Source organism: Babylonia areolata, chromosome 19 (genome assembly GCF_041734735.1).
Source record: "Babylonia areolata isolate BAREFJ2019XMU chromosome 19, ASM4173473v1, whole genome shotgun sequence".
In the NCBI taxonomy this organism is placed as follows: Eukaryota; Metazoa; Mollusca; class Gastropoda; order Neogastropoda; family Buccinidae; genus Babylonia; species Babylonia areolata.
In genome coordinates this window covers 47,796,264-47,809,112 of record NC_134894.1, presented here as the reverse complement: position 1 = coordinate 47,809,112, position 12,849 = coordinate 47,796,264, and the positions used below count along the sequence as shown (strand labels likewise).

Sequence of the window (12,849 nt, the reverse complement as noted above, 5' to 3'; positions counted from 1 at the left end):
TTGGATATTTGTTGGTTATTTCTGTCTTTTTCTTTATACATCTTTGCGAAGTTATTTTGAAATAGCAGAAGGGGCGTTTAGCTGTTACCTGCAGTTATTTTCCTTTACTCTATTGTCTAGTATTCATTTGACTGGTGTGTTACTCAGTATGGTTTTGTTTGGTGTCTGCTTGGGTGGTTATCATTACTGGTATTTGTTTTGTTTTCGTTAGAAAACATTATGTCACTTATTTCACTAGTTTGGATATTTATTGGTTATTTCTTTCTTTCTGTTTACACATCTTTGCGAAGTTATTTTGAAATAGCAGAAGGGGTGTTTAGCTGTTACCTGCGAGCTTTTTCATTTACTGTCATGTTGTACGAAAAACCCCAGAGAGACTTTTTTAAAATACGAAAACATATTTCAGCCAACGTGCGAGTTTCGCTATGTTTTTTTCCTTTCTCTTTATACATCTTTGCAAAGTTATTTTGAAATAACAGAAGGGTTGTTTAACTGTTACCTACATTTATTTTCCTCCATTGTCATGTTGTACATAGAAAACCTAGAGAGATTTTTTAAACTAGAAAACATATTTCAGTCAGCATACGAGTTTCACTATATATATTTTTCTTTCTCTTTATACATCTTTGCAAAGACGTTTTGAAATATCAGAAGGATTGTTTAGTTGTTACCTACATTTATTTACCTCCATTGTCATGTTGTACGAAATGATCTATCTATCTATCTGTCTATCTCGAAAGAGAGAGAGAGAGAGAGAGGCATGTATATATCTATATATATACCTATATATATATATATATTAACACACACACACACATATATATGTATATAAATAAATAAATAAATATATATATATATATAACACATGCATACATACACACATACATGCATGCATACATACATTGTCTTAATTCATTTTTGAGTTTTCAAAGTGTTTTTAATAGGTTTATTTCTCATCAATTGCTTCATATTCTCTCATTTTTGCCCCCCAAAAAGAAAAAAAAGTACTAGCGATAAACTCACCTGAGAGAGCCAGAGAAAATAGGTAGATAGTGTGTCGTCCGGACAGACACAGGGATAAAAAACGAAAGACACATCAACAGACACAAATAATAAGAAGTAGCAGAAGGAGTAGTAGTAGTAGTAGTAGTAGTAGTAGTAGTAGCAGTAGTAGTAGTAGTAGAAGTGGTAGAAGAAGAAGAAGGAGGAGGAGGGGAGGAAGAAGAAGAAAGAGGAGGAGGGGAGGAAGAAGAAAAAGAAAAACAAGAAGAAGAAGAAGTAGTAGTAGTAGAAAAAGAAGAAGGAGGGGGAGGAGGATAAGAAGAAGAAGTAGTAGTTGTAAGAAGTAGTAGTAGTAGTAGCAGTAGTAGCAGTAGTAGCAGTAGAAGAAGAAGAAGCAGAAGAAGAAGAAGAAGAAAATGATGAACAAGAACAAGATACGATTTCAGTGTTTTTGACGCTGAAGAAGAAGAAGAAGAAGAAGAAGAAGAAGAAGAAGAAGAAGAAGAAGAAGAAGAAGAAAATGATGAACAAGAACAAGATACGATTTCAGTGTTTTTGACGCTGAAGAAGAAGAAGAAGAAGAAGAAGAAGAAGAAGAAGAAGAAGAAGCAGTAGTTGTAGTATAATAGTGGTAGAAGGAGGAGGAGGAGAAGAAGAGGAGGAGGAAGAAGAAAAAGAAGTAGTAGTTGTAGTGGTAGTAGTAGTAGTAGAAGAAGAAGAAGAAGAAGAAGGAGGAGGAGGAGGAGGAGGAGGAGTTGGGGAAGGGGAGAAGGAGGAGAAAGAGAAAATGATGACGACGAACAAGAACAAGAACAAGAACAGCGTACTATTGCAGTGTTTTGAACGCTTTTTGATCATCACAACAGAGGACACCACATCACCATCAACACCACCACCATCACCACCACCATCACCACATATACCACCATCACCACCACCACCATCACCATCACCACCACCATCACCATTAACACCACCACCATCACCACATATACCACCATCACCACCAGCATCTTCATGATCATCACAACAGAGAACGCCACCATCGCCACCACCCTCCACACCACCAGCACAACCCCACCCCTACCACCATCACCACCAGCACCATCACCCTCACCAGCATTTTCTTGATCATCGCAACAGAAAACACCACCACCACCACCAGCAGCAGCATCTTAATGATCATGACATAAGAGAACACCACCATCACCACCACCGCCACCACCATCACCACCACCACCACCACCGCACTCACCATCACCTCCACCACCACCACCACAACCACCACCACCACCACAACCATCACAACGATCCATACCACCATACGGGCGCAATAACCGCGTAGTTAAAGAGTTGGACTTTCAATCTGAGGGTCCCGGGTTCGAATCTCGGTAACGACGCCTGGTGGGTCAAGGGTTGAGATTTTTCCGATCTCCCAGGTCAACACATGTGCAGACCTACTTGTACCTGAACCCCCTTCGTGTGTCTACGCAAGCGGAAGGTCAAGTGGGCACGTTAAAGATCCTGTAATTCAAGTCAGTGTTCGGAGGGTTGTGGAAACAAGAACACACCCAGCCTGCACACCCCCCAAAACAGAGTATGGCTGCCTATATGGCGGGGTAAAAGCGGTCATACATGTAGAAGCACGAGCGAACGTGGGACTTGCAGCCCACGAACGAAGAAGAAGAAGAAGAAGAAGAAGAAGAAGAAGAAGAAGAAGAAGAAGAAGAAGAAGAAGAAGAAGAAGAAGAAGATTACCACTGGCACCACAGTATCACAGTTTTATTTCATCTCCACCAGAATATACCCCACAGAAGACGTCCACCACCAAAAAATGGTGACTGACCCCATCACCACCAGCATCTTCATAATCATCACAACAGAAAACACCACCACCATCACCACCACCACCTTCCACACCACCACGTTGACCACCACCACCACCACCACAACGATTCAAATTCATGAACCATTTCATTTCATCTCTACCAGAATGTACCCCACAGAAGACGTTCACCAACATGTAACGGTGAGTGACTCCCCCCTCCCCCACAGACCCCCCGCCCCCACCACACACCCATCACCACCACAAGCATCTTCATGATCATCACAATAGAGAACACCAACACCAGTCCGTTGACCACCCACCAACAATTCAAAATCATTCCTTCACCATTTTATTTTATCTCCACCAGAATGTACACCACACAAGACGTCACAGTGAGTGACCCCTCCCCCACAACCACCAGCAGCATCTTCATGATCATGACAACAGAGAACATCACCATCACCACCACCACCACCACCACCACCACCACCACCAACACCACCACCTTGGACCCACCAGGCCAGTCCTACACCCTGACAGTGGCTCTGCAGCGAGTCTTTTCCTCCGTGGTCATCATCGTGGTCAACCTCCTGACCATGGTCACCTTCAGCCGCGTGAGGGCGCTGCGGAGCTTGTCCAACAAACTGGTGGTCTGCCTGGCCAGCACGGACCTCATGGTGGGCCTCATCACCCTCATCAGCGCCCTGGCGTGGGTGCCGGGGCTCGGGGAGTTCATCAACTTCTCACCCGAGTCCTGCGCGGTGAGGCTGTGCTGGTTCCACGCCTGCTGCTCCGCCTCCATGGTCAACATCTCGCTGATCGCCCTGGAGAGGTACCTGTACATCGTGAGGCCCTACCTGCACGTGAGAATCGTCACCCCGGCGGTGAGTGGGTCAGTAGGCGGTGGTGGGAGTTGTAGGATGGGGAACAGGCTAAGACAAGGTAAGGTAGGATGCGATTAGATACACGGCGGGGTAAAAACCGTCATCCACGTAAAAGCCCATTCGTGTACACACGAGTGAACGTGGGAGTTGCAGCCCACGAACGAAGAAGAAGAAGAAGAAGAAGAAGAAGAAGAAGAAGAAGAAGAAGAAGAAGAAGAAGAAGAAGAAGCAGATACAACAAGACAGAGCAGGACAAGATAGGATTGGACAAGGCGACACACGAGGCGAGGCAGGGCAGGGCAGGGCAGGGCAGGGCAGGGCAGGGCAGGGCAGGGCAGGGCAAGACAAGACAAGACAAGACAAGATCAAACTCGCTGATCACCCTGGTGAGGCACCTCTACATTGTGCGGCCTTATCTGCACGTGAGAGTAGTAACGACGACAGTGAGTGGTCAGAAGATAGTGGTTGTGGTGGTAGGATGGGAATAGGACAGGATAGCGATGGGGAAAAAATAGGATAGGATAGGTTAGGATAGGGATAAGAATAGGGTATGGGTAAGATAGAACAGGATATGGAGAAGGATATGTATAGGACAGGACAGGACAGGGTAGGAATGGATTTGATACGATATGACAAGGTAGGGTATATGGATATGATGGGAATACGCATAGGCTAGGACAGGGATAGGATAGGATAGTGATAGGGATATGGATAGGATACAGATAGGGATATCGTATGATAAAGAATGGATAGGATAGGGTGGGGTAGGATGAAGATAGGATATCGATAGGATACGGATTGAATAAGATAAGGATATTGATAGGACATGATGTGGATATGACAGGGATAGAATATTGATATTATAGGAAGGGGCAGGACAGGACAGGACAGGTTATACCAAGACAGGGCAGGACAGGACGAGACGAGGCGAGGAGAAAAACATAGAGCCACCAGCATTCCATCCAGGTGCATCAGCCAATATGTTAGCCGGGCGTGTTTTTTTTTTTTTTTTTTTTTTTTTGTCTTTCAGGTGATCAGAGTCTGCATGGGCGCGGTGTGGCTGCTGGGTCTGACCTTCGGCATCAGTCCGGTCTTCTTCGCCCGCTACAAGGCTGAGCTGGGCTGTGACTTCTACCTGGTCCTGGGCTCCTCCTACGTCGTCTGGGCCTCATCCACCATCTTCTTCTCCACCTCGCTCCTCACCCTCCTCTTCTATTCCCTCATCGCTCGGCTCGCCTTGAAGGTGAAGTTCTTCTTCGTTCGTGGGCTGCAATCCCACGTTTACTCGTATGTACACCAGTGGGCTTTTTCGTGCAGGACTGTTTTTCCACCCCGCCATGTAGGCAGCCATACTCCGTTTTCGGGGGTGTGCATGCTGGGTATGTTCTTGTTTCCAGAACCCACCGAACGCTGACATGGATTACAGGATCTTTAACCGTGCGTATTTGATCTGCCTGCGTATACACACGAAGCGGTTTCAGGCACTAAGCAGGTCTGCACATATGTTGACCTGGGAGATCGGAAAAATCTCCACCCTTTACCCACCAGGTGCCGTTACCGAGAGAGAGTCCAACGCTTTAACTACTCGGCTATTGTGCCCGTCGAAGGTGATGTTAATATTAATGGAGTGTTGGCCTAGTATGCGCGGTGCTCAGTTTATATCACAGATTGATTGATTGATTGATTGATGTGGATACTTATATAGCGCCTATCCTCGGTTAGAGACCAAGCTCTAAGCGCTTTACATACACGGGGACATTTGCACCACAGGCTGCCTATACCTGGGTAGACCCGACTGACGGCTGCCACTGGGCGCTCATCATTCGTTTCCTGTGTCATTCAATCAGATTTCAGAAGCACACGCATACACACTTAGGCAGACATGTAACATTTTACGTGTATGACCGTTTTTATTTATTTACCCCGCCATGTAGGCAGCCATACTCCGTTTTCGGGGGTGTGCATGCTGGGTATGTTCTTGTTTCCATAACCCACCGAACGCTGACATGGATTACAGGGTCTTTAACGTGCGTATTTGATCTTCTGCGTGCGCATACACACGAAGGGGGTTCAGGCACTATCAGGTCTCCACATATGTTGACCTGGGAGATCGGAAAAATCTCCACCCTTTACCCACCAGGTGCACAGAGATTCGAACCCAGGACCCTCAGATTGAAAGTCCAGCGCTTTAACCATTCGGCTATTGCACCCGTCCGGCTGTTGACATAAGTTTACAGCTGGGTCAACAGCAAGTGAGAGCTGTATGATCAATGGTTTCTCCATTGCAGTGGGAAGTCATTTTTTGCTAAGCCTTTTGCGAAGGACTGTGACTCTCAAACTAGGAGGCTCGATTGCACTGGCTCTTAGTGCTGCAACCTTGGGGGCTAGTTGGCCTTGGGGATCTATCCCAACTCCGACTGTCCTAAAACCCTCGTGGCCGAGAGAGTGGAGATGTAACTTGGGCAGGACACTCTCCACTATAATCAATTTCTAGCCCAGATAATTGGGACTGCAGGTGCCTCCTCTGTTGTTCTGATGGTCATAGTCGGACACGACTATCATACATGTTGGCCTAATGGTAACGCGTCCGACTAAGAAGCGAGGGAATCTGAGTCCACTGGTTCGAATCCCACAGTCGACGGGCGCAATAGCCGAGTGGTTAAAGCGTTGGACTGTCAATCTGAGGGTCCCGGGTTCGAATCACGGTGACGGCGCCTGTTGGGTAAAGGGTGGAGATTTTTACGATCTCCCAGGTCAATATATGTGCAGACCTGCTAGTGCCTGAACCCCCTTCGTGTGTATATGCAAGCAGAAGTTCAATGCGCACGTTAAAGATCCTGTAATCCATGTCAGCGTTCGGTGGGTTATGGAAACAAGAACATACCCAGCATGCACACCCCCGAAAACGGAGTTTGGCTGCCTACATGGCGGGGTAAAAACGGTCATACACGTAAAAGCCCACTTGTGTGCATACGAGTGAACGCAGAAGAAGAAGAAGAAGAAGAATCCCACAGTCGCTAGTATTTTCTACCCCCCCCCCCTCCACTAGACCTTGAGCGGTGGACTGGACGCTAGTCTTTCGGATGAGACGGTAAACTGAGGTCCCGTGTGCAGCATTCACTTGGTGCACGTAAAAGAACCCACGGCAGCAAAGGGTTTGCCCCTGGCAAAAGTCTGTGGAAAAATCCAATTCCATAGAAACTCCTGGGGAGAGCAGCCCGATTTTCACACAGAGAGATGTATTGTGAAAAAGAAGAGTAATGCAATACAACACAATATAATCAGTGAAACTGATGGGGAGAGAGAGAGAGAGAGAGAGAGAGAGAGAGAGAGAGAGAGAGAGAGAGAGAGAGAGAGAGAGAAATTTGTCATATGTCGTCTTCTCCTACTACCTGGATGCGTCTGTTTCAGTTTGTTTCTCAAGGTGGTGTCACTGCGTTAGGACGAATCCATATACGCCACTCCACTTATGCTAAGCATATGCCTGACCTGCAGCTTAACTAACCCAACGCGCTTGTCAGACCTTGAGTGCATGCATATATGTTTGTGTACCTATCAGAGTGGATTTCTTTTATAGAATTTGTGGCGTGGTGCACACGGGACCTCAGTTTACCGTCTCATCCGAATGACTAGTTAGATTTTCCAGTCAAACGGCGAGAGTAGGATTCGAACCCAGACCATCATTGTATTGGTCTTAACCACTCTTCCACCTTGCTGCCCCAGATGCGTCGAGCCGTGGGAACATTCCACCACCCGACGGCAGCCACCAGCGATGCCCGGCTGGCCTCGCTGCGAATGGCCTTGACCTCTGTCAAAGCCCCTGTCGTCGTTTTCGGCGCGTTCTTCCTCTGCTGGACGCCCCACATGACCGTCTACATCTTCCACCACCTCGTCCGCAACCTTCCTCAGAAGACCAGAGGATGGTTCACCACTGCGGGTCTCTTCAACTCGGCTATGAACTTCTTCGTCTACCTCACACTGAACAGTCAGTTCAGAAGCGCCGTGCTGGGGTTCTTCAGAATGAAGGCATGCAGCGATGCCGTCTTCACGTCTGAAGGGAGTTCTTCAACGTCCAGGAGAACTACCACCACCACCACCACCACTACCAGGCCGTTGTCAGTCTCCACAGTAACGGTCACGGCTGTTGCTGCTTCTGCTGTACCTGCTGTTGCTGCTGCTGCACAGCAGTCTCATGGTCCGGGGATGCGTGTGTTGGAGAAGGAATCGTCGTCAGCGGAAGGGAATCGTTTTTCTTTAGCCACTGCTTATATGTGACTGTGTGTGTGCTGTGCTGTTCGAGTTTACTACTGACTGAATCATTTAGTGTTGTGTTGTTGTTGTTTGGAAATCTTTGTCTACTTTGGTTGAAAAGAGGTTTTTCTTGTTTGGTTTGTTTGCTTGCTTATCTATTTATTTATTTGCTTATCTATTTTATTCACTTGTTCATTTTTACTGATTAATTTATTTCTTCATTGTTTAGTTATGTATGTATGTATTGATTGATTTATTTTAGAAGATTTCTATTTTGGGAGGAGGGAGGTAGACTGGGGAGTGTGACAGTTGGGGTGAGGCTGGGGGTGGGGGGGGACCTGTCTTTATAACCAGACCCTGACGGGCATTGCATCGGCAGATAAGCGTCTTAACCTTTCTGCCACCTTCCTCTTCAACACTCTGCATTGTACGTTTAGTTTACATTGTATTATATAATTGTATTTACTTCTTTGTTGAGTTTGTCTGATTACTTTACTTCAGTTTTGTAAGTCATCTACAGCTTAGTCTTTTGAGAAGAACGTTCACTCACAATCTAGGAGGCAAGAATGGCTCTTAGTGCTGCAGCCTTGGGGACCAGTTGGCTTTTGGGAACCATCCCAAACCGACTGTCCTAAAACCCTCTTGGCCGAGAGAGTGGGGATGTAACTTGGGGCAAGACACTCTTCACTGTGATCAATTTCTAGCTCGGATAGTTGGGACCAGCAGTTGCCTCTGCTGCTCCTCTGACTGGCTATTATACATTCGCAATGTTTTACACAAGTAGTAAAGAGTGGTAACTCTCTCCATTCACAAGGTACACAACTTCAAGTCAGTGCTGCATCCGCTACCGATTCAGCTAGCACACAGGTAAATAAAAGGTACATTGGAACAAACCCAGACACTTCCTCAAAAAAGGAAGCGCCGGGCCTGTCCTTATACCGATCATTTGACATGTACACACATCAGCAAAGACAAAAAAACAAAAAAAACAACAACAAACCCCCCCCCCAAAAAAAAACCAAGTGCAAACACAAATTAGCTTTTATTCAAGACTGGCATAGCCTCTTTAATCCTGAACAAGCCACACAGAACACATGGACAATTCAGAACAAACACATGATTGCCTCGGTGGTTTTTCAACTGGTAATTAACAAACAATGAGGCCAGGAAATGAAATGATTAACAAACAGTAAAGAGTTTCACACAAGCCCGAGGCCGGACAGGCACGTTGGGTTTATGGTGATGATATGGATACTTTTACAGCATCTGCCCTTGGTCAGAGGCCAAATCTAATCCCTGTATAAACACGGAGTCATTTGCACAACATGCTGCCCACCTGGGTAGAGCCGACTGACGGCTGCCATTGGGCGCTCATAGTTCGTTTCCTGTGTTATTCAATCAGGTTTCAGTCACGCACACATACACACTCATGAAAACACGTAACATTTTACGTATATGACAGTTTTTTTTAAATATTTTTTTTGTACCCCGCCATAAAGGCAGCCATACTTCGTTTTCGGGTGTGCTTACTGGGTAACCCACCGAATGCTGACATGGATTACAGGATCTTTGACGTGCGCATTTGATCTTCTGCTTGCGCATGGGTTAAAAAAAAGAAAAGAAAAAAAAAGGCTAGCCCGAAACGACACCCTTTCCTTTTCCAGTAGCTTGATTAAACCCGTAGAAAGGGGCATCTAGGAAGGGGGAGGGGTCGATTTGGACTGGCCACAAATGACCCTGGTCTAGCCCACCCAGATTAACCCGGGGGGGCAAAACCCGAGAGGGAGGGGGTAGTTCAAGGCTGTTGCACCGGACAGGTTCCCAAGAAGCTGGTGGGGCTGTGTGCGCAGCTTAGCGTAAGAGCTTCACGGACGGCAATTAAGAGAATCAAAATAATATGGAGCTTGGACTGACACAGAGGAATAAAATGAAGACGACCACGAGAATTTGAAAACAATAGCAACAACAACACACACACACACACACTCACACACACACAACTCACTCACACACACACGCACACACACACACACACACACACACGACGACGACCACAACTTTGTACTCTGCGTCACAATGCACTCAGATCATTCCCTTGGCAACAATGAGAACCGCCACAGATCAAAAGAAAACAACAAGCAAACAACACACACACACACACACACAACAAAAAACAACAACAAAGAAAAGAGAACTGATCACAGCTTGACTTTTATAATGTCCGTGCTCTCCCGCCCCGCAACTCCCCCCCTCCCTCCTGCGCCCCCTCCTCCTCCTCCTCCCCCCCCCCACTACACACTCACCCTCCACCCCATTCGGCTATTGCACCCGTCAAGCTCGTACATTGAATCAGCAACATATCTATTTCGTTGATAAAATGATCTTGTCTTCAGTTTCAGAACACCAAAGAAATTTATGTACAGTAAACGATATATATATATATATATATATATATATATATATATATATATATATATATATATATATATATATATATATAAAGGTGTTCACCTGAAATGTCTTCAGAACGATTAGTGTAAAAGAATCCGTTTTAGTGTAAATAAATGACTAAATAAATAAGTTCAAGAATGAATGATTAAATAGATAAATAAATAAGTAAATAAATGAATAATTGAATAAAACAAGTGAATGAATGAATGATTAGTTTCCTAAAAGAACAATGTCTCTTTCCTTTGCGTGCATTAACTGCTTGATATAAATGACAAAAATAGATTCAGTCTTTTCTGTGGGCGCACAAAACAATACAGAATGATGAGACTTTTCAAAAATAATATAAAACTGTGTGTGTGTGTGTGTGTGTGTGTGTGTGTAAAAGAGAAACCTTTATCTCATGAAATTCAGTACTCTCTCCAGAAAAAGTGGACTGGGTTCTTGTACCAAGGGAGAGTACTTAACGAAGAACAAATCTCGAGTACTTTTTCCTAAGTTATTTCCCTTTAATTACGCAGGCACACGCACTGCCATAAATATTTTCCAGTTATCCGAAATCTGAAACGTAGCTACAATCAGCAAGAGAATAAACGATATGTAATATTTCTTCACAAACAAGGATTTCCATGCATTCATGAACGAAGATAAACAATACTGTTGCTGGGATGCAGATAAAAAGGAGGTGAAAGAAAGAAATATAGTGAGAATGACACACTGATTTGCATACACATATGAATGCGCACTCACACACATATGCACGCATGCACGCACAAACACACACACACACACGCACGCACGCACACACACACACACAATCACACACACACACACACACACACATACACCGTTTATTATCACTTTAGTTAAAAGACTTCAAATTAATGACCATCTGACAAACCAGCCAACATCCCCCGTATTGAATATTGAAGTATTGAATAGACATTACATTAATGAACTTAACACACACACACACACACATACAGAGACGCACACAAAATCGACTTCAAATTAATCATCAACACACACACACACACACACACACACATACATTCAAAGACGGGGGGAGAGAGAGAGAGAGAGTCAAGCAGGTAGACACAGACAGACAGACAGACAGAGACATAGTACACTAAACACTGAAATGTTTAATGTCATTAGCTGCACAGCCTTTTTTTTTTTAAGGGGTGGGGGCGGAGGTGTGTGGCCAGCCAGAACAACAACGGTGAAAGTAATTGATCCAAATGGAGACAGAGACATGAAGGCAAAGAGAGACAGACGGAACCAGCCAATACGGAGGCAGACACACACACACACACACACGCAAGCAAGCACACACACACACACACACACACACACACACACACACACACACACAAAGAAGAAGAATAAAAGACACAGCGACAGAGTCACACAGATAGACACAGACACAACAAGAAGAACAACAGATAAGGGACGAGACAGGAACGAAAAGAACTCCCCCCACCCCTCTCTCTCTCTCCACACACACACACACACACACACAAAGAAGAAGAATAAAAGACACAGCGACAGAGTCACACAGATAGACACAGACACAACAAGAAGAACAACAGATAAGGGACGAGACAGGAACGAAAAGAACTCCCCCCCCCTCTCTCTCCACACACACACACACACACACACACACACAAACCGAAAGGCGGCACCGAGACAGAATACTAAGAAGACCCGCCCGCCTTGCAAGTCTGTGCAAAGTCCTCGGGGAAATTGACAGGAATGCCTGCAAGTCTCTGGCTTGACCAAAAGGGGGTTCCAGAAATTAATACCCCTCCAGGGGCCGCCCTAACCCCTCCATCTTGGAAACACCTCCACAGCCACTCCCACCCCCCCTCTCTCTTCCTGCACCCTTCCACTCCCCTAGCCCTGCCCCCCCCGCCCCCCGCCCTCCCTAGTCTACTCTACTTTCCATCTTAGACCCTCCGCCACCGCCCACACATCCCATGCCCCGTCTGTCTGTCTGTCTCTCCCGTCTGTCCCTCTCTTCTGTCTGTCTCTCTCCCGTCTGTCCCTCTCTTCTGTCTGTCTGTCTCTCCCGTCTGTCCCTCTCTTCTGTCTGTCTGTCTGTCTCTCCCGTCTGTCCCTCTCTTCTGTCTGTCTGTCTGTCTCTCCCGTCTGTCCCTCTCTTCTGTCTGTCTGTCTCTCCCGTCTGTCCCTCCCTTCTGTCTGTCTCTCCCGTCTGTCCCTCTCTTCTGTCTGTCTCTCTCTCCCGTCTGTCCCTCTCTTCTGTCTGTCTCTGTCTGTCTCTCTCCCGTCTGTCCCTCTCTTCTGTCTGTCTCTGTCTGTCTCTCTCCCGTCTGTCCCTCTCTTCTGTCTGTCTGTCTCTCTCCCGTCTGTCCCTCTCTTCTGTCTGTCTCTGTCTGTCTCTCTCCCGTCTGTCCCTCTCTTCTGTCTGTCTCT

The 12,849-nt window shown here is 46.1% G+C and overlaps 1 protein-coding gene across 1 annotated transcript; it reads left to right on the top strand.

Annotated features, from left to right (window-relative positions):
- Positions 1-2,995: 2,995 nt before the first annotated feature.
- On the top strand, positions 2,996-7,989 carry LOC143294191 (histamine H2 receptor-like). The gene is made up of 4 exons (XM_076605622.1): positions 2,996-3,031; positions 3,382-3,714; positions 4,745-4,957; positions 7,438-7,989. The coding sequence occupies exons 1-4, from the start codon at positions 2,996-2,998 to the stop codon at positions 7,987-7,989; spliced, it is 1,134 nt and encodes a 377-aa protein (XP_076461737.1).
- Positions 7,990-12,849: the final 4,860 nt, after the last annotated feature.

Bases quoted from the DNA above. Each gene is read 5' to 3' on its own strand.
- LOC143294191 (XM_076605622.1), top strand. From the start codon at position 2,996: ATGTACCCCACAGAAGACGTTCACCAACATGTAACG. The intron at 3,715-4,744 runs GTGAGTGGGTCA...TTTGTCTTTCAG, and splicing joins TGAGAATCGTCACCCCGGCG to GTGATCAGAGTCTGCATGGG. The intron at 4,958-7,437 runs GTGAAGTTCTTC...TTGCTGCCCCAG, and splicing joins TCGCTCGGCTCGCCTTGAAG to ATGCGTCGAGCCGTGGGAAC.